This window comes from Manacus candei, unplaced genomic scaffold, assembly GCF_025592945.1.
Source record: "Manacus candei isolate 608988 ecotype Guabito, Panama unplaced genomic scaffold, ASM2559294v1 h1tg000002l, whole genome shotgun sequence".
Taxonomy (NCBI): Eukaryota; Metazoa; Chordata; class Aves; order Passeriformes; family Pipridae; genus Manacus; species Manacus candei.
The window spans coordinates 15,306,778-15,329,841 of NW_026138050.1; the positions used below are offsets into that span (position 1 = coordinate 15,306,778).

Here is a 23,064-nt window from a genome sequence, read left to right on the forward strand (position 1 = left end):
AAGGTAATGAAAGTGCTGATGAGAATTCACAGTCTCTTCACACCCACCCAGGAGCTGAAAGCCAAATTCACACCCTGCCCACAGAGGAGGGGGCTCAGCACATGGGGGAGCTGAGCAGCAGCTCCACTCCCCGGGCACATGCTGCGTCCTGAGGGGTCTCAGCCCCACAGGGACACCCCAAGGATGGGCACTCAGGCTGTCCCAGACCCCAGGACACCTAATTTAGGAGGGCAAACAGCCCGTGCCACCACGGTGGCACAGCCAGGTTCTTCCTGATCCTCAGGGTGCCCATTTCACATGGCAGAGGACAATTAACATCCATAAATATGGCATTAGTTATGCAAACCCACCTTGGTGGCAGGTGTCCTATGGGCACCAGGAATGACAGTGCCCACTTTCCCCATGGTTTGGGAATATGAAGCAAATTTTGCCCTGGTCCACACCACAAAAAGCAATTTTGGGCTGAGAAATGAGTTTTTAGGGTGTCACTGCAGCCCCGAATCTCCATCCCTGCTCCAGAGTGAAACCAAACAGAAAGTCTGTGTTTTGTTAACCCCACCAAAGGCCAGCTCTGTACCGAGGGCTTGTCACTCCTCCTGTCAAGGACCCCTTAACCACAGCAGCTGTGGCGGCTGGGTCACCCTCGTGCCCCAAGGTGCCAACCTCTCCCCTGGGATGCAGCACAAAGATGGAGAAACGCTCCCAAATCCACGGGAGTTCAAGGGGAAGCAGGTGCAATATTTGCAGCCCGCAGCCCACCGGGCCGATGCCGCTGTTTGTTGTCACCTCCCCTCCAGCCCTCGGCAGGGAGCAGCCCCCCCTTGCCCGGAGCCTTCCGCAGGGCCCGGCACAGCGTTAGCGCAGTGACTGGCTCCATCTGGCTTCCAGCGCCAGCAAAGGGAATTTGCGTTCGCTCCTGGATGCAGCGGGTCCCTGCTGGGAGGCGGGGGGAGCACCGGGAATGCCCGGTGTGGTGGGAGCAGCCCACAGTGTCACCTGCCTGGAGGCACAGAGGTGCCCAGCCGGGGCACCCCCAGGCCAGGCTCCCACTGATCCCCCCCAACCCATTTTCTTTTTATATCCGACCTAAATCTACTGTCTCTCAGTTTAAAACCATCACCCCTTCTCCTGTCTTGACGGCTCTTGAGGAAAAGCTTCTCTCCATTGCTCTTTCCAAGGCCCCTCATGCATTGCCAGGCTGCCACAAGGCCTTCTCCAGCTGGACAGCCCCAGCCATCCCAGCCTGGGGAAGGAAGAGGAGGGAGCTGGAGCAGCTCTCTCAGCTCTCCCTTCCCATGGTCCCCCCCGGAGCTGCCCTGACCCATCGGGGTGTTCCCTGTGCTGGGATCCCGACGCTGGATGGGGGGGAGTTCCAGGGGTGTCAGGAGGGAGAATCATCTCCTTGGCCCTGCTGAACAAGCTGCTTGTGCTGCAGCCCAGGAGGTGTTGGGTTTGATGGACTGCCAGCACCCACTGCTGCCTCATGTCCCTTTTGTCACCCCCCTGGCATCTCCACGGGGCTGAGAAGGAGGGCTGGGATGGGGCAGGCACGGAGGTGACAGGAGGCAGTGGGGGGGTTGTGGCCATGCAATTCCAGACAGGGGGAGGATGTATGGCCCATTCTCCCCAACCAGGCACCCTGAGGACCAGGTTGACCCCTCCACCCAGCAGCTGCTGTAGGGCTGGCACAGAACCCACCAGGTCTGGAGAGCTGACCTGGGACACGGATCCCTCCCCCCTTCCTGGCACACCAGCACTGTCATCAAGGTGAGTTAAGCAAGGTGGCTGTCTCCCATCCCTCTGTTCACTCCCCAAATCCAGCTTTGACCTGGCAGCCACTGCTGGGACAGGCTCTCCTGTCCCCACACATCTCCAACCTCCTGCTCCCCGGGCTTCTTCTTTTCCACAAACCTCAATGTTTGGGAATTTTCCCATCTGTGTCTCCAGCAACAGCCTGGCCACCCTGAGTCATGCCTTGGGGATGTCCTCACCTCTCCCAGTCCAACCAGTCCAGCCAGGCTGGGCTGGTGGTGAGGTTTCACGTGGCCACCAGGGCTGTAATTGGCTTCCCCGAGAGCCTCTGGCGTATCCACCACCTTTCCCAACTTTCCCAGCACCCGTGGCAGGGCAGGAACACTTGGTGATGCCCATGGGGACCTTTGCCAGCAGCTGCCAGGCCCCTGTGCCCCCACTCCCAGGTGTGGCCAGAAACGTGGGTGGCCACTGAGCTCCAGGCCAAGCCCCACTCCTGGGGCCTGGTCCCTGCTGGTGTCCCCGGGAGTGGCACAAGCTCTGGGGTGCTGGTGTCACCCATCCCAGCTCTCTCAAGCAGCTGGCACAGTTTTGGTTGGGGATGGGGAGCAGGAGTGCTGGTTGCCCTGGCAATGAGAGATGGTCTCCTCCAGACAGCAACAATATTTGGAAAAATTTGCTAAAAATACTCCCTAACTCAGCTGTGACAACACCACGTGTGTCACATCCCTCCTCCCCTCAGGGCTCAGCCTGGCTTGGTGCTGTCCCTGCTGGTGTCCAGAGCTGTCTCTGGTCACTCACCCTGGTGGGTGGGGATGGACCAGAGAGCTCCTGGGGTCCCACAGCAGACCTGGCAGGGCCACCAGCACCAGTCCCTCCCCAGTTCAGCCAGAACAGGGAGCCAGGGGCAGCTGGTGGCATTTCCCACACACGGGGACTGGGAAGCTCCCTGGGGAGGGACCTGCAGGCACGGGAGGGCTGCTGGAGAAGGTAAATGATTCCTTAGAGTTTAAATAGGTTTGAAAACTACTTTTTTATGATTTTGCTGCTTTTCCTAATTCCATTACAGCCTTCTCCATGGCAACCAGGGGAGGCAGCTCAGACTTTGGTCCCAGCCAGGGAGATTATCTGTCAAAGCTGAAGAGATGGGGGGACCAAGTGGGGAGGTCCACAGTGGCCAGGGACACGGTGGGAGGAGGACATCCATGGTGGGGACCTAAATGAGGTCCCCAGGGTGGCTGTGGAGCCGTGGTACACTGGGCAGGTGGAGGTCCAGGTGTTCGAGGTGGGCTCATGGTGATGCTGAAGGGATCAACATTCACGGGGTTCCAGCCACAGGTGATGGGACACATCTGGAGGAGATGCCCTCAGGGAGGTTTAAAGGTGGAGACAGGTCTAGAAGAGATGCCTCAAGGACCTTTAAAGGTGGAGATGGGTCCAGCTCCTCCCTGCACCGCAGCCACACTGGGAAGGGATTTGCTTATTGACTCTCTTTACTCTCCCATCACATCTCATTTGACATTTTCCCAGAATGGGCTGCTGAAGGCAGGGATAAACCTGCTCCCAGCCACAGGCAGGGCTCATTTAAACTTCCCAAAGAGGTTTGTGGGTTTTGGCTGGCTGAGCTGTGCTGGCTCAGCTCTTTTTAGCTTCCAGATTGATTACACCTTGTGTCAATATGTGCTCAGTGCCTATTAGTGTGTGTGTGTACCCCCATCCCGTGTTTCTCCCTTCTGATCTATAAATTCCCAGAAGAGAGGATTAAAATAGAGGGGGAGGAGAATGGCACTCAGGGCCAAAAGGGAAGGGAGAAAGCAGTGCCTGTGGGAAAGTTGTGTTGCAAGGCTGGAGCCTGGATGTCTCTCTCCAACACGTCTTCCCATGGTCATGGAACTGCCCGAGTTCAGTGATGAAGAGCTGAGATGTGGCCTGTGGAGCTGGGGGGACATGCCAGGCTCCCATGGGAATGGGCATGGTGGGGACAGCCATGGTGTGGGACTGGTGGTGGACAGCTTCCCTGTTCCATCTCCACCTCCCAGAGCAGCCTGGTGGGAACTGGAGCTGGGGGAGATGCCAGGCTCTGATGGATGGTGGGGGAGAGCATCCCTGCTCCACTTGCAGCAGGGGGGGAACCAGGGCTGGGAAGAACAACACTGGTGGGAGATACCTGTTCCTGGAGGTGAATGATGTGAATGATGCCAAACTTCATCTTCAGGGAAGAACAGGGCTACCAGGACATGGGGAAGGGTTGGCTGTGGCTTTTCCATCCAGCAGCCACTGGCCATGAGGCTCCTCTTGCCGGGGCTTTCTCTTTCTGCCCTGGAAAGTGGTAAAAGATTCCACAGAACCTGTGTTGGAGGCTGGTGGGGAAATGCCCAGGGACACAGGATGAGGTCACCAGCCTCCCCAGCGTGGTTTTGAGGAGCTGCCAGGGGCAGCGTGTGATCTGCCAGCCCTGGAGCACCATCCACATCACCCCACTGTCCAGGAGACCCTCACAGCCACCATTTCACCAGCGGGAGATTGGGTCCTGATGCAGCATGAGGACCCACTGCCAGGGCTTATCCCAGGGCATCCCTGGCAGAGGAGGGCAGGCACCCAAGGAAGGGTCAGTGTTCAGGACCCTCCAGGAGCTCAGGACAGGGTCATGGGACACCCTGTGAGGTTGCCCCATCCCTCCCTCCACCCTCACTGCCCACTCAAACCCCATCTCCGGCAGGATCCCCATCACTCCATCAGATTCCTGGATATCTCACTCCACCCCCTTTTCCCGAGCTGCCCTAAAGGCAGTTACAGAGCAGGGGGAGCAGCGAGGAGCCCGGCCCGGTGCCAGGAACGCGGCCAGGCTGTCCCGGGGGCTCAGCCCAGCCCGGCCCAGCAGCAGTGGGGTTAAGCCCGGCCCAGCAGCAGTGGGGTTAAGCCCGGCCCAGCAGCAGTGGGGTTAAGCCCGGCCGGCCGGCGGCTGGACAGGCGTCAAGGTGGTTGCTCCATCCATCCCTGCGGGCGGCGGGGCCGAGAGCGGAGCGGGAGCGGGAGCAGGAGCTGCCCTGCCCGTCGCCATGAGCGCAGGCAAAGGTGAGGCTGGGGAACCTGCCCCTGGGCCGAGCTTGGGCTGGGGGGACACCCTCAAACTCTGCTGGGGCTTCAGTCACCCTTCGCTCTTCTCCTCCTCCACTGCTGATTATACATTCTGGGGGCCCCCGAGCTGCCGGGGGGGCTTGCAGGCACTGTAGGGCAGAGCACAAACCTGGCTGGGGGCTGCAGGGGTGGGCAGGGACTGCAGCACAGAGACCCCCTGGCTCCAAGGAACAGCAAGTTAAGGGGAAGCAGCTGGGGAGGAAGGAGGAGAGGGTACTGGGGGGCCTTTCCCTATGAAAGGCAGAAGCTGCTGCAGCCACTGCAATATAGAGATGAGTTCTGGGGGTCCATGCTCGAACTCTGAGCCGTGGCAGGAGTGGGGGGTGATCCCACACCCTCTCCCAAGGGATCCAACCTCTGCAAACTGCTGCAGCTGTCCTGCGTGTGCAAAGGGCTGGGACTGACCCCTCCACCCCCAACTCCAGCAGTGCAGGCAGCCGGCAGGGGGGTCCCAAAGGGGTCCCCTGGAGCAGCCGTGTCCCCACACTGACCGAGGCCCCTTTCCTCACACCCCACAGCAGGCATCCCCCTCCTGCTCCCCCTGGCCCTGCTGCTGGCCGCCGCCTCCCAGCCCCCCGGGGGGGACCCCCCGAAGGAGCAGGGGGACACGGACCCGCCCCGCTGCCCCAGCCCCTGTGCCTGCAGCCTGGACGACTACAGCGAGGAGCTCAACGTGTTCTGCAGCGCCCGCAACCTGACCCGCCTGCCCGAGGATGTGCCCCCCAACGCCAAGGCCCTGTGGCTGGACGGCAACAACTTCACCCTCCTGCCGGCTGCTGCCTTCAGGAACCTGTCAGCCCTGGACTTCCTGGACCTGCAGAGCAGCCAGCTGGCCGGCGTGGAGCAGCACGCCTTCCACGGGCTGAGGAGCCTCTACCACCTGCACCTGGAGCGCAACCGCCTGCGGCACCTGGCCCCGCACACCTTCCTGCACACCCAGAACCTCGTCTCCCTCAGCCTCAACAACAACCTCTTCAGCAAGGTGGAGGAAGGGCTGTTTGCGGGGCTCTCCAACCTCTGGTACCTGAACCTGGGCTGGAACTCGCTGGTGGTCCTGCCTGACAAGGTGTTCCATGACTTGCCCAACTTGAGGGAGCTGATCCTGGCCGGGAACAAGCTCCCCTACCTCCAGCACCAGCTCTTCTGCAGCCTCACCGAGCTGAAGGAGCTGGACCTGAGCGGGAACGCGCTCAAGGGCATCAAGATCAACATCTTTGTCAAGCTGCAGAAGCTGCAGAAGCTGTACCTGAACCACAACCAGATCAACGCCATCGCCCCCCGCGCCTTCATGGGCATGAAGGCCCTGCGGTGGCTGGACCTGTCCCACAACCGCCTCGTCTCGCTGTACGAGGACACCTTCCTGGGCCTCCTGAGCCTGCACGTCCTACGCCTGTCCACCAACTCCATCACCAGCCTGAGGCCCAGGACCTTCAAAGACCTCCAGTTCCTGGAGGAGCTGCAGCTGGGGCACAACAGGATCCGGAGCCTGGTGGAAAGGACCTTTGAGGGGCTGGGCCAGCTGGAGGTTCTCAGCCTCAACAACAACCAGCTGCAGGACATCAGGGCTGGGGCCTTCCTGGGGCTGTACAATGTGGCAGTCATGCACTTGTCTGACAACTGCGTCAAGGTCCTCCCTGACTTTGTCTTCAAGGGGGTCACCAAGCTGCACAGCCTCCACCTGGAGCACAGCTGCATGGGCAGGATCCGAGCAAACACCTTCTCCGGGCTGTCCAGCCTCAGGCGGCTCTTCCTGCAGCACAACAGCATCTCCCTCATCGAGGACCAGAGCTTCAGTGAACTGCACGAGCTCCTGGAGCTCGACCTGAAGCACAACAGGCTGAGCCACCTCTCGCCCCGGCTCTTCGTGGGTCTGAGCAACCTGGAGTACCTCTTCCTGTCCTCCAACCAGCTCCTGGACATCTCCCAGGACACCTTCAGCCCGCTCCAGAGACTCTTCTGGCTTGACCTTTCCCACAACCAGCTGCAGACACTGGACAACGCCGTCATCTCCCCCCTGGCCAACCTGCGGTACCTCAGCCTGAGGAACAACTCCCTGGAGACCTTCTCTGTGGGCTTCCTGTGCCCCCCCTTCACCCTGGAGCAGCTGTGGCTGGGGGGCAACAACTGGCACTGCAACTGCTCCCTGAAGGAGCTGCGGGACTTCTCCCTGCAGCACCCGGCGGTGGTGCTGCGCTTCGTGCAGTCGGTGGCTGAGGGGGACGACACCCAGGAGCCCGTGTACACCTACAACAACCTCACCTGCCTGCACCCCCCGGCCCTGGCAGGGCTGGACCTGCGGGACACCACCGAGGACAGCTTTGCTCACTGCTGAGCTGGGCTGGCCCCTCCCAGGGGATGAGCCCTTCCGATGAGGGATCCTCCCCTGCCACCTCCCTGCCCTGTCCCGGGGCAGCAGCAGGAGCTGGGGCTCTGTGGCCACCCCAGACAAGCCCAGCTTTGCCACCACCTCCAGCTGCCACCACAAGGAGAGTCAAGCCCAGGCAATGCTGGATGGGAAGCAGCTCCTGGGCTTCAAACTGAATATTTCAGCCCTTTAATATTTAAATAGCAGCCCCCAGTTGTTCCCAGTGGGAACATCTCTAAGCCTCCAGGATGGGGGAATGCTGCCCCACCCCACAAGGGGCATCCCTGACCGGGCCAGGACTTGTGTGGGACAAAACAAAGCATCTTCCTGCCACGGAGCTGTGGAGAAATCCTAAAAGCCCCCCCGAGCTCAGGGAAGGGGGCAGAGGACTTGCTTGAATGATTCCCTGCAGCAGCAGAGAGCCACACGTCACTCACCTGATAAATGGCAGCAGACAAATAAACCTTTGGAGCTATTGCAACCCCTCTTGGAAGGTCGTTTGTTCCACAGCTCATGACCCCCAGCTGGGGTTTCTCCCCAGAGCCCGCTCAGGGTGAGGGGGGCAGATCCTGGGTGGGGGTCAGGAGCTCACAGTGTTTCCCACAAGCTCTGGGTGGGTGACACACGCCCAGAGAGGGAGCAAGAGGTGCCTGGCCATCCCCCAGAAGCCAACAGCCCTGTCAGACTCCAGCGCTGCTCCTGGCTCTTCAAATCCCAGAGAAGTGTTCAAAGGTCAGGTAAAATTTTCCTGGAAAATTGCACATGGGGAAACCTGGTCAGGTGTGGGTCCCACAGGCACAGTGGGAGCAGGGGGGGATGGTGCTCCTGCTCTCCTCCAAGCAATGGCTGCCTGCTATGATCCAGTCTGGTTAGTGGGAATACAACATTTCCCTGTCTGCCTGGGACTTCACTGTGAGGGCGAGTCCCAGACATGGAGAGGGAGGCAGGCAGGAGGGGCTCAGAGTCCAGGAGAGAGGGAGATAAGATGCAAGGCCACCACCTCCATTTGCTTTCCCAGCTTAACTCAAGCCTGCATGAGGAGGGCAGGTCCCAGGGGAGCAGCAGCCCATGGAGAGGTTCCAGAGGGAACAGGACACTCGGAGCAATGAAGCAGAAACCACCTGGGGACACGGAGGAGCCCCACGTGTGGCAGGGGGGTGGAGAACACCCATGGCAAATGATCCCAAGAAGGACTGCCAGGGCCAGCCCACAGCGAGACAAGGGACAGGCTGGATCCTGAAGCTGTTACAGAAGAAGGGATTTAGCTGAATTCCAGCAAGAAAACCAGGGAAAAGCAGGAAGTACCTGGATGTACATGAAGTGTTTGCAATGCCAAGACTCAGACCTACAGCGAGGTCCGAAGCCATGGAAAAGCAGGAGTCACAGACTTGGATTTAAGAAAAGTGTTTACTGCCTGGAATCTTCAAAGATATTCCTGAGCCATATAACCCCCAACAGACCCAAGGCCTTGTTTCCAGCATGATGGGATGCAGATCTCACAGGTGGGAGAGCTCCTGGAGACGTTCCCTCACGTGTAGCACACGCCGTGCCCTCATCACGAACCAGCGAGCACAGGGGCCTGGCTTGGGTCCACATGGAGCATCCAGCATGACTCAGGCACTGAACCAAGAACCTGTAATCCATCACTGAACCAAGTACTGTGGAATCCATCCCATGGGGAGAGCAGGGGGAGGCAGCAGCACACGGAGCCACGATCTGGATCATCGGTGTCATGCGGGTTCACTGAGGGAAGAACAGCCACTTGCCACTGCAGCTCCAGAGTCTCTTTGGATCCAAGGGGGATGGAGCAGTACTTCCCTTTTGGAACTGCCATGAACAGCAGGAACCTGTGCTTCCCCTCCCTCCCTCAGCCCTCAGTGAGACAGTTTCAGCCTTAACCAGCTCCTGCATCCCCCGTCCCAGCTGGCCCAGGGCTCAGCCAGAAACAGTTCAGCTCCACAACCTTCTCAGGAGCTCTGCTGTGATGTATCCAAGATCTGCTGGGCGATGTGAGCCAAGGCAGGGAAGGCAGAACTTTTGGGAAACTCTTGGATGAAGTCTCTGCCTTCTTCCAAGCTCTGGCTGAGCTGGGGGTCCAGAGGAACACAGCCTGTGGGACACGAGTGGGAGAGTGAGTGCTTGCTCCTTGTACAGCAAAGGTCTGGAGTCAGGGTTAAAGAAACACACTGCCAGAATCAACTCCAGGAGAATCAGTAGGATACAGCTCTCCAGGAGCTAAATGTCACCTGCAACTGCTTCCTCTGGGTCCAAGACCCCACCACACCCCAGTGCTTCAGGACAGGTGCTTTCCCCCCCGATCCCAGCCCTTCCAGGGGTAGGGTTCAGCCCTCAGCCCCCATTTCTCAGGGAGGCTCCAGGACACCCCAACATGGTTCTTGGGCAGCTCCAAGCTTGTTTACCCTGTCACCATGATGTCAGCAGCCACAGTAGGCTGCTGGCACCACCCCCTCTGCCCCAGCCAGGTGCCCACAGGGAGCAGTTTGGATGGCAGAGGAGCAAAGCACGACCCACACCCCAGCTCTGCCTGGGGCTCATGGGGACTGGAGTCCAGCCCACCTGCCCCAGGATGCTGCTTCTCTGCACTCCACCATCCCACAGCATCACCAGATCACCCCTGAGCAGAGCTCTGCTCCAGAGGCCACTCACCCAGGAAGGGCACCCCAGCGTGCTTGGCCAGCTCCTCCCCTCCGCCTTTGGAGAAGATGTTTGTGCACTCCTGGAGGAGGAAGAACAGCAGGGAGTCATGAATTCCAGAGCCCTGTGTGACAGAGGAGGTGCTGCATCACCTGAGCAGAGCCAGCTCCTCCCCACCCTCCACCCTCAGGGCCTGTGCCAGTTCTTCCTCAGGAGAGCAGAGCCAGTGGCTTTTCCCAAAGCTGGCACACAGACCTGGCAGCACCTCCCCTCCCAGGTGCACAGCATCACCCTCGTGGCATTTGCCAGGACACCCCACCCCCAGGAAGGGCCCCAGCAGCCCCAGGGCCCCAGTAAGGTGAGGAAGCTCACGGAGCAGTGGGGGCACACGAAGCCGCTCATGTTCTCCACGACGCCCAGGACCCGCAGCCCCGTCTTCTTACAGAACGTCAGCTCCCGCCTCACGTCCCCCACGGACACGGCCTGGGGGAGCAACGGGAACGGGGGTGGCCCTCTGCCCACCACAGCTGGGGGTCCAGAGCAGTGGAAACCAAGAGGGAGGCGGATGTGTAGAACAAGCAGCCACCGGCTGTGCAAACACCCACCTGGGGGGTATATTCCCCCCCAAATCACTCCCAGAAGCAGGTGCCCACTCAGGAACTCCAGCCCCCTGTCCTACCTGGGGTGTTGTGACCAGGATTGCTCCAAGCAGCCTGTGGGGCCTCAAGGCCTCCACGGTGGAGATGTGCTCGTCAGAGGTGCCCGGCGGGGTGTCCACGATGAGGAAATCCAGGTCCCCCCAGGCCACATCAGTGACAAACTGTTTGATCAAAGCTATGAAATAAAAGGGGCAGATAAAAACCCACACAACAGGTGCCATGGGACAGGGCTTGGGAAGCACCCTGGGTGACAAGGACACAGGGAGGGGGGCAGGGTGATCTGTCAGCACAAGACACGCTGCACTCTCCGCATCCGAGTGAGCTGAACCCACTCCTGCAGAACAGGAGCCTCATTGCCACAAGGAATGACACGACCAGGAGGCATCAGCACCTCCAGGAGGGTTCTCAGAAGGTTTCAGGGAAGGTTTCCCCAGCCCCAAACCCCACCATTACCGTTTTTCTTGGGTCCTCTCCACACCACAGCGTCGTCCGGCCGCTCCAGCAGGAAGCCGATGGACATGAGGGCGACAGCCCTGTCCTGGCCCACGAACACGGGCACCCAGCCACTGTCACACTGGTGCACAGCCCTGTCCTGCACCCTCAGCATGCGGGGGATGCTGGGCCCACACAGGTCCACGTCCAGGATCCCCACCTGTGGGACCAGCACAGCCCTTCAGCCAGGGTGGGCTCAGAGCTCCCAGGCTCCTTCCCTGGCAGGGGGAGGCAGCCCCCAAAGCTGGGCTGCTCACAGCCAGATCTGAAACACAGTTTCAAAGAACTGCTTTAGAACTGACTGCACTCCTGGCCTCCTTCCCCCCAGGAACATCTCCTGGGTGTTTCCAAGCACTTTATGCCAGAATCCAAGTGGCACTGGCTGCACAGAGCCTTTAAAAAGACCCTCAGGGAATTCAGCCTGTCTCCTGCACACACAGTTCCCTTTTGTCCCCATTGTCACAGTGTCCTTCAGCTCACCCACTTCAGCTCCCAGAGGGAGTGGGTGTTTACAAACCAGCAATGTAATCTCTCAGTGCCTCAGCTTCAAACCCAACAGTAAATATTGGGTGAGTTTAGTCTCTTGGGTACAAGAGAAATGAACTCACTTACCTGACCCAGTTACCTGCAAGCGCAGAAGAATCACTCGAAGCACTCTCACAAACAGAAAAGGCACAGGCAGCCCACACAGGACACACACACCACAGGCAGAGCCCAGCCCAGCCCAGCTGGGGGCTGGGAAGGGGAAGGCAGAGTCCCCCACCCCACTCACCCTGTGCCCGCGGTGCCGCAGTGCCAGGGCCAGCTCGGTGCTCAGGGTGCTCTTGCCCACGCCGCCCTTCCCCGACAGCACCAGCAGGATGTGCCTCACCCCCAGCAGGTTGGTGCTTCTCTCTGGCAGGAAAGACATCAGAGTTTCTTCTGCTGAGAGACAGCAGCCCCTGCCACAGGCTCTGCTGAGGTGACAGTGGCTGTCACTGCCCCAGCAAGTCTGCTTCAAGTGTATCATGCAATCATGGAATATCCTGAGCTGGAGGGATCCACAAGGATCATCCAGTCCAGTCCCTGGCCCTGCACAGACACCCCAACAGTCCCACCCTGTCCCCAAGAGCATTGTTCAAACCCTCCTGGAGCTCTGGCAGCCTTGGGGCTGTGCCCACTGCCCTGGGGAGCCTGGTCAGTGCCAACCACCCTCTGGGGGAAGAACCTTTTCCTGAGATCCAACCTGACCCTGCCCTGACACAGCTCCAGGCATTCCCATGTCACACAGAGCAGAGGTCGGTGCTGCCCCTCTGGGGAAGATGCAGCCCTCCTGAGCTCTGTCCTCAGTGTAAGGGAGAGGGAAAGAAGAGCTGTATGTGCCACAGCCCTTCTGCCATTAGAAAAGGGACAATAAGACAGTGGCAGTAAATATTCCATGAGGAATCGGCTTGTCCAGATGACCTCAGCAGCATCTGGGCAGCAAAGCACTGAACACCGCCGGGGGCTGGTCAGGCTCGGCCCTGGGCCGGGGTGAGCTCAGGCCCTTGGCGTTTCCTTCCTCTAGTGTCACACCAGTCGCTTCCTGCCAGTCCCACGCTCCTGTCCTGCCTCCCAGCCGTTCCCTGTGTGCTGTCAGAGCTCCCGGGGCTCCGCTGTGGGCTCAGAGCCCGCGTCCGACCAGCGCGAGGCCGGGACGGGCAGCGCTCGGGGCAGGAGGTCAAACCGGGGCTCCTGCCACCAACCCACGGGCCCGCGTCCCACCGGCACCGACTGCCCGCGCCGGGCCCGGGGCATGGAGCCCGCCCGCACCATGGCCGAGCTCATCCGCGCCTCCGCCGACGGTAACGGCCCTGGGGCCAGGACGGGGAGGGGGGAAAAGGGGGCCGGGGAGGGGCCGGGGCCCCGCGGCGCTCTCGGCATCCCAGAGCTGCCAGCAGCAGCGGTTACTCTGTAGTTCCTCGGCGCTGCCCCAGCGGGAGCCAGGCCTGGGCCCCCGGCGAGGCCCTGGCCGGGGCTCCCGGCACCGGGACCCGAGCCCAGCACTGCGGCATCGGCCCGGCCCGAGCACCGCGGAGGTCCCCGGCAGCGGGTCCTGACCCCGCGTTGGGCCCGGTCAGCCCCCGCAAGGCCCGGAGCCCCGGGGCCCCGCTCCCTGCCGAGGGCCGGTTCTGCCCCGCGGTGCCGGTTCCCTCCCTGCTCCCGTTCGCCCCCGGGCCCCGCTCACCGCCCGGCCCGTCCATGCCGCCGACCCGCCCCGCCTGCTTCCGCCTTCCGCCGGCTCCAAGCCCCGCCCCCCCAGATTGGCAGACTCCGTGCCCAATCGCAGATCTCGCTCTCACCGGTGAACCCGCCCCCAGAGCTTCGCAGCCAATCCATCTCTCTGGCTCCTCCCCCGCCGGCCAATGGGCTTACTGCTTTCCTTCGCTGGTGGCCTCCCAATGGTGCTGCTCGCTGATGATTGACACACAGCACAGCCAATAGTGTGGGGCTCCCCTCAGACACCGCCCCTCCTTCCTCCTCCGGTTGTGAGTGACGGGGCGCTCAGCTAATGGCAGGGGGGTGCGGCGCGGCCGCAGCCAATGGGCGCCGGGGGGGCGGTGCCGGGAGGGGATTGTTTATGTCCCGAGAGGAGAAAGTGGGTCAGAGCGGCGCCGGGACCGGCCGGGAGGGTGAGCCGGGATCGGGATTGGGATCGAGGATTGGCTATTGGGGATCGGGGTCGGGATCGCGGCTGGGATCGAGGGTCGAGGTCGAGGATCGGGGCCGGGGGGGAGCCGAGGGCCGGGGTTGGGCCCAGGCCAGGCCGGGGCTGTGCGGCCCGAGCGCGGTGGCCTGGCCTGGCCCGGCCCGGCCGCGCCTCAGGTGCCGGCACAGTCCGGGCTACGGTGCCGCCCCCAGCGGAGCGGCTGCCCCGCGGTCAGGGGGCCGGGCCGGGCGTGGGGAAGCGCTGGGCGGGGAGCGGGCGCCGTGCGGTCCCGGTTCCGGCCCACGGAGAGGCCTCGGCGGGCCCGGGGCCCCTCAGGGGTGAGGGGTGTTTTGGTGTATTGGCGCTGTTGCGGCAGCAGGCCCAGGGCAGCGCCCGTCCCTGTGCTGGCGCTGCTGAGGCACCTCCAGCTCTGGGGGCAGTGCTGGGCCCCTCATAACAAGAAAGCCATGGAGGGGTTGGAGCGTGTCCAGAGAGGGAAACGGAGCTGGGGAAGGGGCTGGAGCAGCAGGAGTGGCTGAGGGAGCTGGAGGGGCTCAGCCTGGAGAAAAGGAGGCTCAGGGGGGACCTTCTGGCTCTGCAACCCCCTGACAGGAGGGGGGAGCCGGGGGAGGGGTCGGGCTCTACTCCCGGGGAACAAGGGACAGGAGGAGAGGGAACAGCCTCAAGCTATGCCAGAGGAGGTTTAGATGAATATTGGGAAAATTTCTTCCCTGAAAGAGTGGTCAGGCCCTGTCAGGGAGCCCCAACCTTAGCAAGGGGCTGGGGGAGCAGAGCGTGCTGTTGGGCTGTCGTGGGTGCTGTTCAGAGCTGGAGAGAGTTTCTGGTGTGGCTGTAGGTGCTTCCCCCAAGGCTGTGCTTGGCAGGGGTGTAAGCCCTCTGATTTCGGCAGGTGGGATGCCCAGGGCCCTTCAGAGCATCCAAGGGCACCTGCACAACTGGCCATGGCTCGGCCTGTCCTGCTTTTCCAGGAGCTGTTGGCCCAAGTCAGGACTGAGGCGCAGGAAGAGCAGGGACAGGAGCTTTATGGCAGCCCTGGCTCGGGGCTGACCCACTGCAGGTCCACAGGATCTGCAGCCCCAGGGGCTGAGCTGAGGGAGCAGGTTCAGGGGATGGATAGGGGGTTACACCCCTGGGTGCCTCTTAGTGGGGAGTTGATCCCTGCAAAGATAAACTTCAGGGAAATGAGATTGGAAGCTGAGGTTTCCCTGTCACATCCAGGGCAATGCTCCTGTGTGGTGGCTGGGACTGGTGTGAGCTGTCAGGATGTGCACAGGGAAAGGGCCTTTGGAAATCTGATCAGCATCTTCCCTTCTGTCTGTTCCCTTGAGGCAAGTCTGGACAGGTCTGTGACAAGGCTGGGTTCCCTCCAGTGAGAAGGAAAGTGGTTTCTCCCCTGCCCGAAACGCTGAGAGCAGAGTGTTCCCTCCCCAGCTGCAGGCAGACAAACACTTCCCGCAGACAGACCCACACGGGGGCCGTGGGGGGCCGGGGCTCTGCAGGGGCACAGAGCCAGGAGGGTCACGGGCTGTGTCATGGAGCAGCCTGCTCCGATGGAAGGTGTCCCTGCCCATGGCAGGGGGTGGAACGAGATGAGCTTTACGGTCCCTCCAACCCAAACCCTTCTGTGGTTCTGACATCCCTGAGGCTCCCCAGGAGAGGGGGAGCTGGATCCGTGGGTGCCAGATCCACACCCTGCAGAGGGGCAGCTGCTGCCACTGCCGGCTCTCGGGAGCGTTTCTGGGGGGCCATTTGAACACTCGGGGGAGGGGGAAGTTGCCCCTGCCCAGAGCAGCAGGCTGAGGTTTGCAGAGGCTCCTGATGGGGCCGGAGCCTCCTTTGGATCAGCTGAGGCCGTGCAGATGTGGCTGGTGACGGGGGTGGCACAGCCTGGGGGTGGCCGTGGGCCTGGCAGCCCTGTGTGACCCTGTCCCTCTCCCCAGCCTACCTGTCTGGCAGCACCATGGCACGGCGCCCGCGCAGCAGCCGCGCCTGGCACTTCGTCCTGAGCGGGGTGCGGCGAGAGGCCGACGGCAGGGCCGGCACACGCGGCTGGGGGTACGACTCCGACGGGCAGGTAGGACCGCTGGGGGCTCGCGGGGAGGGCTCTGCTGCCTGACACGGGCAAGGTCTCTGCCTGACACTGGCTCAGGGTCTCTGTAACTGAGCAGCAGAACTGGCCCAAAGCACGAGAGGTTTAGGAATATTCAGTGTGATTGTCCCGCTCTGCTCACCTGCAATATTGGGGCAGTTTGGGGCACCACAATGTAGGAAAGATCTGAAGTCATTAGAGAGGGTCTAAAGGAAGGCAACGAAGATGGTGAAGGGCCCTGATTTGAAGCCGTGTGAGGACACTGAGGGCACTTGGTGTGTTCAGCTGGAGGAGACTGAGGGGAGACCTCACTGCAGTTCCAACTGCCTGGGGAGGGGCAGAGGAGGGGCAGGGACTGAGCTCTGCTCTGGGGGGACCAGGGACAGCACCCAGGGAATGGCTGGAGCTGTGTCAGGGCAGGGTCAGGTTGGATCTCAGGAAAAGGTTCTTCCCCCAGAGGGTGTTTGGGCACTGCCCAGGCTCCCCAGGGCAGTGGGCACAGCACCAAGGCTGCCAGAGCTCAGGGAGGGTTTGGATGATCCTCTGGGGCACAGGGTGTGACTCTTGGGATGGTCCTGTGCAGGGCCAGGATTGGACTTGATGATCCCTGTGGTTCCTTCTAACTCAGCACATTCTGTGGCTCTGTGTAAGCTAAATGCTTTTTTAAGCATAGAATGTGTCTGTCATACATAAAGTACATACAATGTTCTTAAATATCCTTTTGAAAGTAGAGCTCTACTTCTGTTTGAAGTGGATCAGTTCCCCAGTCCAGCTGGCTGCTCCCTCCTGGGCTGTGTGGGGCTGGGAGGGAGCAGGGCAGCTTCAGCCTGTGAAGTTACAGGCTCAGGTATCTTCAGATTGAAGTTCCCTTACATTTCCTGCTCTGTAACATGCATATCCAGGTGTGCTGGGGATGGGAACACAGCAGCAAAAGCAGTCAGTGAAACACTGTGAAGAGGGACTTTGATTAATCTCTGCCATCCTTCACTCTTTTCCCTAATTTCTGAGTGTGAGTTGAGTTCCCTGTGCAGAGGTGGGGATACAAGGAGCTGTTCCAGGAGCTTCAGAGCCAGGCTGAAGCCATGAGGCCACTGCCGGAGCACAGTGTCCAAATCCAGACCCTGTGCTCACAGAAAATGAGCATTTTCTCTGCAGTCAGAGCAGTTTTCAGTTCTTGCAGTCACAGGAACCACTGGATTTCAGTAGTTAGGGAAGTTAGAAGTTAGCAAAGACAGAACTCATGCTCTTGAGTCTCCAAGCCAGAGGAGGAGGGCTGGGCAGGACATGTGTAAGCCTGATTTCAATTCCCTCTGTCTTACACAGCTACAAGAATGTGAGTTTAAAGGATTTTTGTTGTTAAATACCCCTTACGAAGTCTGCCATGGGGGTGAATAACGAGCAGGTGCACCTGAGCAGTGTGTAAACCCAGAGTAACTTGCTGCTGTAGTGGTAAGAGGCAACACCAAACCTCCCATAACACAGGAGCAAGATGGGGCTGTGGCTCCCACAGTGTCCAGTGCAGGGACACTTTGGTCTCCTGGCATTGGGGAACAGTAAATCAAATTTTTGTGTTCATGGATGAAAGTAAACAAAAGCCCTTTAATGTTGCTGTAGGTTCCCTGTGGGCCTGTCTGCAGCACTGGCCTGAGGAGCTGAACTGGCTCCCCTTTGTTCTGCCCTCCTCTCCCTTTTCCTCCTTGGCTTTTGTGCTTCCCTGGCTCCTCTCAGCCCCCAGGCTCTCCAGGCAGTGCTCAGCTGGGTGCTCAGCTGGTCTCCAGCTGTCTGGAACCTGCCACCGAAAGCCAAAGCCTTAGCACAGAGTTTGCTTAAAAACATGTGTCACAGACTTGGGCTGTGACCCTGCTGTGAGAGCTCCTGCCCCTGGAAGCACAAAGAACATACACATGGTATAAGTGCTGAGAGGTCCCAGCAGCTCAGCAGACACTATCCATGTCCCAGAGCAGGGTAATTCCATGGGCACAGCCTCCCTGTGATGTGGCACAAGCCTGGAGAGGTCCCCACACCCCCTGGGCAAAGCAGAGCAGTGCCAGCCCAGCTCCCTGTGCTGGGGACACCCAGCAGTGACAGTTCCCTGTTGTCCCACTGACCATTCCCTGTTGTCCCACTGACCATTCCCTGTCCTCCCCCCTGACCATTCCCTGTCCTCCCCCCTGACCATTCCCTGTCCTCCCCACTGACCATTCCCTGTCCTCCCCACTGACCGTTCCCTGTTCTCCCAGTGACCGTTCCCTGTCCTCCCCACTGACCATTCCCTGTCCTCCCCACTGACCATTCCGTTCTTCACTGACCATTCCCTATTCTCCCCCGTGACCATTCCCTGTCCTCTCCACTGACCATTCCCTGTTCTCCCCACTGACCGTTCCATGTTCTCCCAGTGACCATTCTCTGTTCTCCACTGACCATTCCCTGTTCTCCCTCTGACCATTCCCTGTTCTCCACTGACCATTCCCTGTTCTCCCACTGACCATTCCCTGTTCTCCCACTGACCATTCCCTGTTCTCCCAGTGACCATTCCCTGTTCTCCCAGTGACCGTTCCCTGTTCTCCCCACTGACCATTCCCTGTTCTCCCAGTGACCATTCCCTGTTCTCCCAGTGACCATTCCCTGTTCTCCACTGACCATTCCCTGTTCTCCACTGACCATTCCCTGTTCTCCCAGTGACCATTCCCTGTTCTCCCAGTGACCATTCCCTGTTCTCCCAGCAGCACAGCGACTCAGACTCGGAGCCGGAGTTCTCGTCCCTGTCTCCCTCCATCCCCAGCGCCATCCCTGTGACAGGAGAGTCCTTCTGCAACTGTGAGAGCCAGAGTGAGGCCCCGTTCTGCTCCAGCCTGCACGCCCTGCACCGTGTCCGCGACTGCCGCTGCGGGGAGGAGGACGAGTGTAAGGGCTGCCTGTGCCCTCTGTGCTCCCTCGGGGGCAGGGGCTGCACCCCAGCATGGCTCCTGTCCCTGTCCCACAGTGCTGCTCCTTTGTTTACATCCCCAGGCCATGGAGGAGGATTACAGCCTGTGCCTGATGTCGTGTTCCCAGGGCTCAGAGCTGAACCTGTTAAAGGCGTCAGAGTTTCACCTCTGGGGACCTGATTTCCGATCCGGCTTAGGCCACCAGTGAAACAGGCCCCGGTGCTTAGGGCTCTCCTGATCCCTGGAATGCTGGCAGGATGCCTGGCACAGCGTGCTTGGAGCACAGGGTGGACTTGGGCTGGCTGAGAGAGCCATGGCATGGCAGAGCCACCCCCTGTGCCCACGGGGAGTGAAGGGAGAAGGGCGGCTCTGCTGGGTCTGCTGAGCCAGAATGGGGACTGGAGGATGCTGACAGTTTGGGAGCACTGAACCATCCCTGGTGGGACACTGTTCAGGCCTCAAACAGCTCACAGCTTAAGATTTACCCTCTTAAACAGTAAAAAAATTACAAATGAAGACCCCAAAAAGCCTTCAAAACAATGTCCCGCTGTGCTTTGGCTTGGGGATCACTCCCTGAGGATCTTTACCCATCCCTGTGCTCTCTGTGATCCTCAACAGATTTTGACTGGGTGTGGGATGACCTGAACAAGTCGACGGCCACCCTGCTGACGTGTGACAACCGCAAGGTGAACTTCCACATGGAGTACAGCTGTGGCACCGCCGCCATCCGCGGCAACAAGGAGCTGGCGGACGGGCAGCACTTCTGGGAGATCAAGATGACCTCCCCAGTGTATGGCACTGACATGGTACGTGGGGCTGGGGGGTGAGGGGTTGGACATGCCCTGGCTGTGTGTGCTGGGACCCAGAAACCCCCCGTGCCCTGGGCTGATCCCACAGCGTGGGCAGCAGGGGAGGGGGGGATTCTGCCCCTCTGCCCCCTCAGGTGAGACCCCCCTGCAGAGCTGCCTCCAGATATGGGGGAACCAACAGCACAAGGACGTGGAGCTGTTGGAGAGAGTCCAGAGGAGGCCCCGGAGATGCTCCAAGGGCTGGAGCCCCTCTGCTCTGGAGCCAGGCTGGGAGAGCTGGGGGTGTTCACCTGGAGAAGAGAAGGCTCCAGGGAGACCTGAGAGCCCCTTCCAGGGCCTAAAGGGGCTCCAGGAGAGCTGGAGAGGGACCTGGGACAAGTGCCTGGAGGGACAGGGCAAGGGGGAATGACTTCCCACTGCCAGAGGGCAGGGTTAGATGGGATATTGGGGAGAAAGTGTTGGCTGTGAGGGTGGTGAGGCCCTGGCACAGGTTGCCCAGAGAAGCTGTGGCTGCCCCATCCCTGGAAGTGTCCAAGGCCAGGCTGGACAGGGCTTGGAGCAACCTGGGCTAGTGGAAGGTGTCCCTGCCCATGGCAGGGGGTGGAACAAGATGGGCTTTAAGGTCCCTTCCAACTCAAACCAGTCTGGGATTCTGTGAACAGGACATTGACCTTCTCCAGCTCTTCAGTTGGGCCTCCTTACTTAGGAAGGGAAATGGGAGCTGGGAGCCTTTAGCTCCATCCTGAAACCTATGACTTGGCTTCACCAAACCCTCTGGGTGTTTTGGGCTGAACCAAGAAGAGGAGGGGAGAGCCAGAAGTGGAGTCTTGATTGTATTTTGTTCCTTGAAAAGACATTAAGCCTGCATTCTTCTTCCTGGCCTTGCTCCCAGATGGTGGGAATTGGGACGTCGGATGTGAATCTGGACAAGTACCGCCACACGTTCTGCAGCCTTCTGGGCAAGGACGAGGACAGCTGGGGACTGTCCTACACAGGTAACATGGACAGGCAGCAGTGCCACAAGAGGTTCCTCAGGAGGTCGAGGCCAAAGAGACAGCAGAGATGTGAGTCCCTTTGTTAAGGGCACCCAGAGTGGCTCCTGGTAGCTCTTGGAACATCAGTCCTGGTCGTGTTTTGCAGAGCCCTTAGACCCGGTGTGGGACCCTCCAGGGCACCTGGGTGCCACTGTCCCATCACCAGTTTGGGGTTGTGCTCTGGAGTTACAAAACCTCAACTTTCCCCTTTCCATTGGCCACCCTGGGATGGGGTGGATGTTTCAGACTGTGAGTGAGGCTGTACCAGCAGGAACTCAGAGCACTGGAGCTGGGGGGAATTCACGGAGCACAGGTTTTCCACAGAATGCCATTCTTTTTGTGTGTTTTAAGGTCTGCTGCATCACAAGGGAGACAAAACAAACTTCTCTTCGAGGTTTGGCCAGGGCTCCATTATTGGGGTGCATTTGGACACGTGGCACGGGACGCTCACGTTCTTCAAGAACCGCAAGTGCATCGGTAAGAGCAGTGGCTCAGGCAGGGGGTGGAGTGGGGGAACTCCGAGTCTGTCTGCGGCAGAAAACACTGGCAAAGCAGAAGACTAAGATGTGAAGTGAGTGGGAGGAAGGTTACATTTGCTGTTTAATAGGTCGGGATTTTGGAAGGCTTTTTCCAGTGGGTTCAGGGTAGGTGGGAGGAGCAAGATGCCCTTGTCTAAACTCATGGGTGCTGTGCCCTGGCAGGGGTTGCAGCCACGAAGCTGCAGAACAAGAAGTTTTACCCCATGGTTTGCTCGACGGCGGCCAAGAGCAGCATGAAGGTGATCCGGTCCTGCGCCAGCTGCACGTCCCTGCAGTACCTGTGCTGCTTCCGCCTGCGCCAGCTCCTGCCCGACTACGTGGACACGCTGGACGTGCTGCCCCTGCCCCCGGGACTCAAGCAGGTGCTGCACAACAAACTGGGGTGGGTCCTGAGCATGAACTATAGCACGTCGAAGCCTTCATCCTCCTCCTCCTCAGGGAGTGACTCGGACAGCTCCTGCTCGGATGCTGAGGCCTGTCAGAGGAAGAGGTGCAGGAGGACATAATGTCTCTGGGGGTGGGGGTTTGTTCCCCCTCTGGGCCTGATGTACCTCTTCCTTCATGGGGACATCCACTGCTACTTGTTGGCAAAGATTTCCCTTACGCTGTGGAAATCTTTGGCCTCGACATCCATCACAGGCATTGAGAAGAGCTCTTGGCTCCAAGAGGTGCCAGCTCTGACACAGGAAAACAACAGTCAAATATCTGAGCTTCATCTCCTGACGTGCTGTCGAAGCCAGCGCCTCTTCCTGAAGGATCCTTCTTCTCCCTGTTGGCACAGAGAGGATTTAACAAGTTGGACTCGATGACAGGAGTTGGACTCGATGATCCTTGTGGCTCCCTTCCAGCTCAGGATATTCTGTGATGATTAAGGCAGACTCACAGTTTTAAAGTGTACTGGATTCCAGTCAAGTAACGGCCCTGACTTGTCAAGGCCAGCCCTCTCCTCCTCCCTGTGTGTAGTTTGGTGTCTGCCATGAACTCGTCCCTCTCTGGGCCCGAGGGAGCAGCCCCAGTGCAGGGAAAGGGTCCCAGAGGCACCGCTGTGTGAGCGGGGACGGGGCTGGGCTGGGGGTTCCTCCAGCCCCTGTGACTTTAATTGCTTTGCATGTTGGTTCCTGCTGCTTCTCCTCTGTCCAAGACTCTGTTAAACTGTAACAATAAAAGTAGAAACTGTCTGTGGATCCTCTCAGGGCTCTTGAAGGCAGGAGCCCGCAGGTGCTTGGCAAAAATAGCCAGGCCAGCCCAGCCAACAGCTGGAGGCAGCAGTTGTGTCAGAGCTGGAGGAGGTGAAGGCAGTGATCCCCTTGTCTCTGCCCTGTGCAGGGCTCCAGTGCTTCCCCCTGAACCAGCAGCCTGGCTGGGATGATCCCCAGTGGAGCCAGACCGATGCCCTGGCTGAGCAGTGGAAGGGTTTATAGTGCCAGGACACGCTGGGACAGACCCCCCAAATCCTCATCCCAGAGCCTGGGGCTCGGAGCAGCCCCTGCCCAGCCTTCTTGGTCGTGCTGAGGGAAATGCTGGATTAGGGCCTGGACAAGTGACTAGTTCTGTAGTGGTGCCACTGCCAGACAACAGGCTCTGTGCTCCTTCAGGAATGGTGCCAGTGCCTGGCCAGTCCCTGTGGGACCTGTGGGCAGCCTGGGGGGCTTTTCCCCAGCCTGTGAGCCCTCCTCTGGTGGGCAGCACCTTTGCTTAGGATTCAGAGCTGAGCTGGTGCTGTCAGCCTTGCAAAGGGAAAGTGGGACAGGACTGAAATATGGATGGGAAGTGGCTTTAACCAGTTCTCTCCATGGGTTTCCTCCCAGCAAGTTCCAGCCACTGCCTTTTCCTCTGCTCCCATTACAGACACCCACAGGGTCAGGTACCCTATGGTACCATGTGCACTTATTCCCCATTGAGCCTCCCACATCCAT

The 23,064-nt window shown here is 59.9% G+C and overlaps 3 protein-coding genes and 1 long non-coding RNA gene across 12 annotated transcripts; 2 read left to right on the plus strand and 2 right to left on the minus strand.

Moving 5' to 3' along the window:
- The first annotated feature begins 4,767 nt into the window (after positions 1 to 4,767).
- On the plus strand, positions 4,768 to 7,699 carry IGFALS (insulin like growth factor binding protein acid labile subunit). Its single transcript, XM_051780843.1, has 2 exons — positions 4,768 to 4,827; positions 5,412 to 7,699. The coding sequence occupies exons 1-2, from the start codon at positions 4,812 to 4,814 to the stop codon at positions 7,220 to 7,222; spliced, it is 1,827 nt and encodes a 608-aa protein (XP_051636803.1). The 5' UTR covers positions 4,768 to 4,811; the 3' UTR covers positions 7,223 to 7,699.
- A 944-nt stretch (positions 7,700 to 8,643) lies between these two features.
- On the minus strand, positions 8,644 to 13,327 carry NUBP2 (NUBP iron-sulfur cluster assembly factor 2, cytosolic). 6 transcript variants are annotated; one of them, XM_051781616.1, is made up of 8 exons: positions 13,268 to 13,327; positions 11,834 to 11,955; positions 11,023 to 11,221; positions 10,590 to 10,744; positions 10,283 to 10,393; positions 9,923 to 10,034; positions 9,219 to 9,365; positions 8,644 to 8,998 (listed from the first exon to the last, which is right to left on the minus strand). In XM_051781616.1, exons 1-7 carry the CDS (start codon positions 13,281 to 13,283, stop codon positions 9,223 to 9,225), a joined length of 858 nt encoding a protein of 285 aa, XP_051637576.1. In that variant the 5' UTR covers positions 13,284 to 13,327; the 3' UTR covers positions 8,644 to 8,998; positions 9,219 to 9,222. The 6 variants fall into 6 exon arrangements, with proteins under 6 accessions (XP_051637576.1, XP_051637587.1, XP_051637566.1 ...); XM_051781627.1 differs by having other exon boundaries at positions 8,644 to 9,365; positions 9,923 to 9,992; XM_051781606.1 differs by having other exon boundaries at positions 8,644 to 9,365.
- Positions 13,328 to 13,658: 331 nt separating this feature from the next.
- SPSB3 (splA/ryanodine receptor domain and SOCS box containing 3) lies at positions 13,659 to 22,330 on the plus strand. Of its 3 annotated transcripts, none has more exons than XM_051781256.1 (7): positions 13,659 to 13,712; positions 15,691 to 15,824; positions 18,563 to 18,743; positions 19,385 to 19,572; positions 20,468 to 20,570; positions 20,961 to 21,086; positions 21,311 to 22,330. In XM_051781256.1, exons 1-7 carry the CDS (start codon positions 13,661 to 13,663, stop codon positions 21,652 to 21,654), a joined length of 1,128 nt encoding a protein of 375 aa, XP_051637216.1. In that variant the 5' UTR covers positions 13,659 to 13,660; the 3' UTR covers positions 21,655 to 22,330. The 3 variants fall into 3 exon arrangements, with proteins under 3 accessions (XP_051637216.1, XP_051637224.1, XP_051637232.1); XM_051781264.1 differs by having other exon boundaries at positions 18,566 to 18,743; XM_051781272.1 differs by lacking the exons at positions 13,659 to 13,712; positions 15,691 to 15,824 and adding an exon at positions 18,281 to 18,364 and having other exon boundaries at positions 18,519 to 18,743.
- Positions 17,413 to 18,561, minus strand: LOC127468630 (uncharacterized). Of its 2 annotated transcripts, none has more exons than XR_007903624.1 (3): positions 18,476 to 18,561; positions 18,300 to 18,409; positions 17,413 to 17,987 (listed from the first exon to the last, which is right to left on the minus strand). It is a non-coding gene; the product is annotated as an uncharacterized LOC127468630 (long non-coding RNA). The 2 variants fall into 2 exon arrangements; XR_007903625.1 differs by having other exon boundaries at positions 18,257 to 18,409.
- Positions 22,331 to 23,064: the final 734 nt, after the last annotated feature.

Excerpts from the sequence above, each read along its gene's own strand:
- NUBP2 (XM_051781616.1), bottom strand. Across the intron at positions 11,222-11,833 it reads TGCGGCACCGCGGGCACAGG|GTGGGGATCCTGGACGTGGA; the intron begins GTGAGTGGGGTG and ends CTGGTCCCACAG. Across the intron at positions 9,366-9,922 it reads CGCTGGGGTGCCCTTCCTGG|GCTGTGTTCCTCTGGACCCC; the intron begins GTGAGTGGCCTC and ends CGTGTCCCACAG.
- SPSB3 (XM_051781256.1), top strand. The coding sequence starts at position 13,661 with ATGTCCCGAGAGGAGAAAGTGGGTCAGAGCGGCGCCGGGACCGGCCGG. Across the intron at positions 20,571-20,960 it reads CTGGGGACTGTCCTACACAG|GTCTGCTGCATCACAAGGGA; the intron begins GTAACATGGACA and ends GTGTGTTTTAAG. Across the intron at positions 21,087-21,310 it reads CAAGAACCGCAAGTGCATCG|GGGTTGCAGCCACGAAGCTG; the intron begins GTAAGAGCAGTG and ends GTGCCCTGGCAG.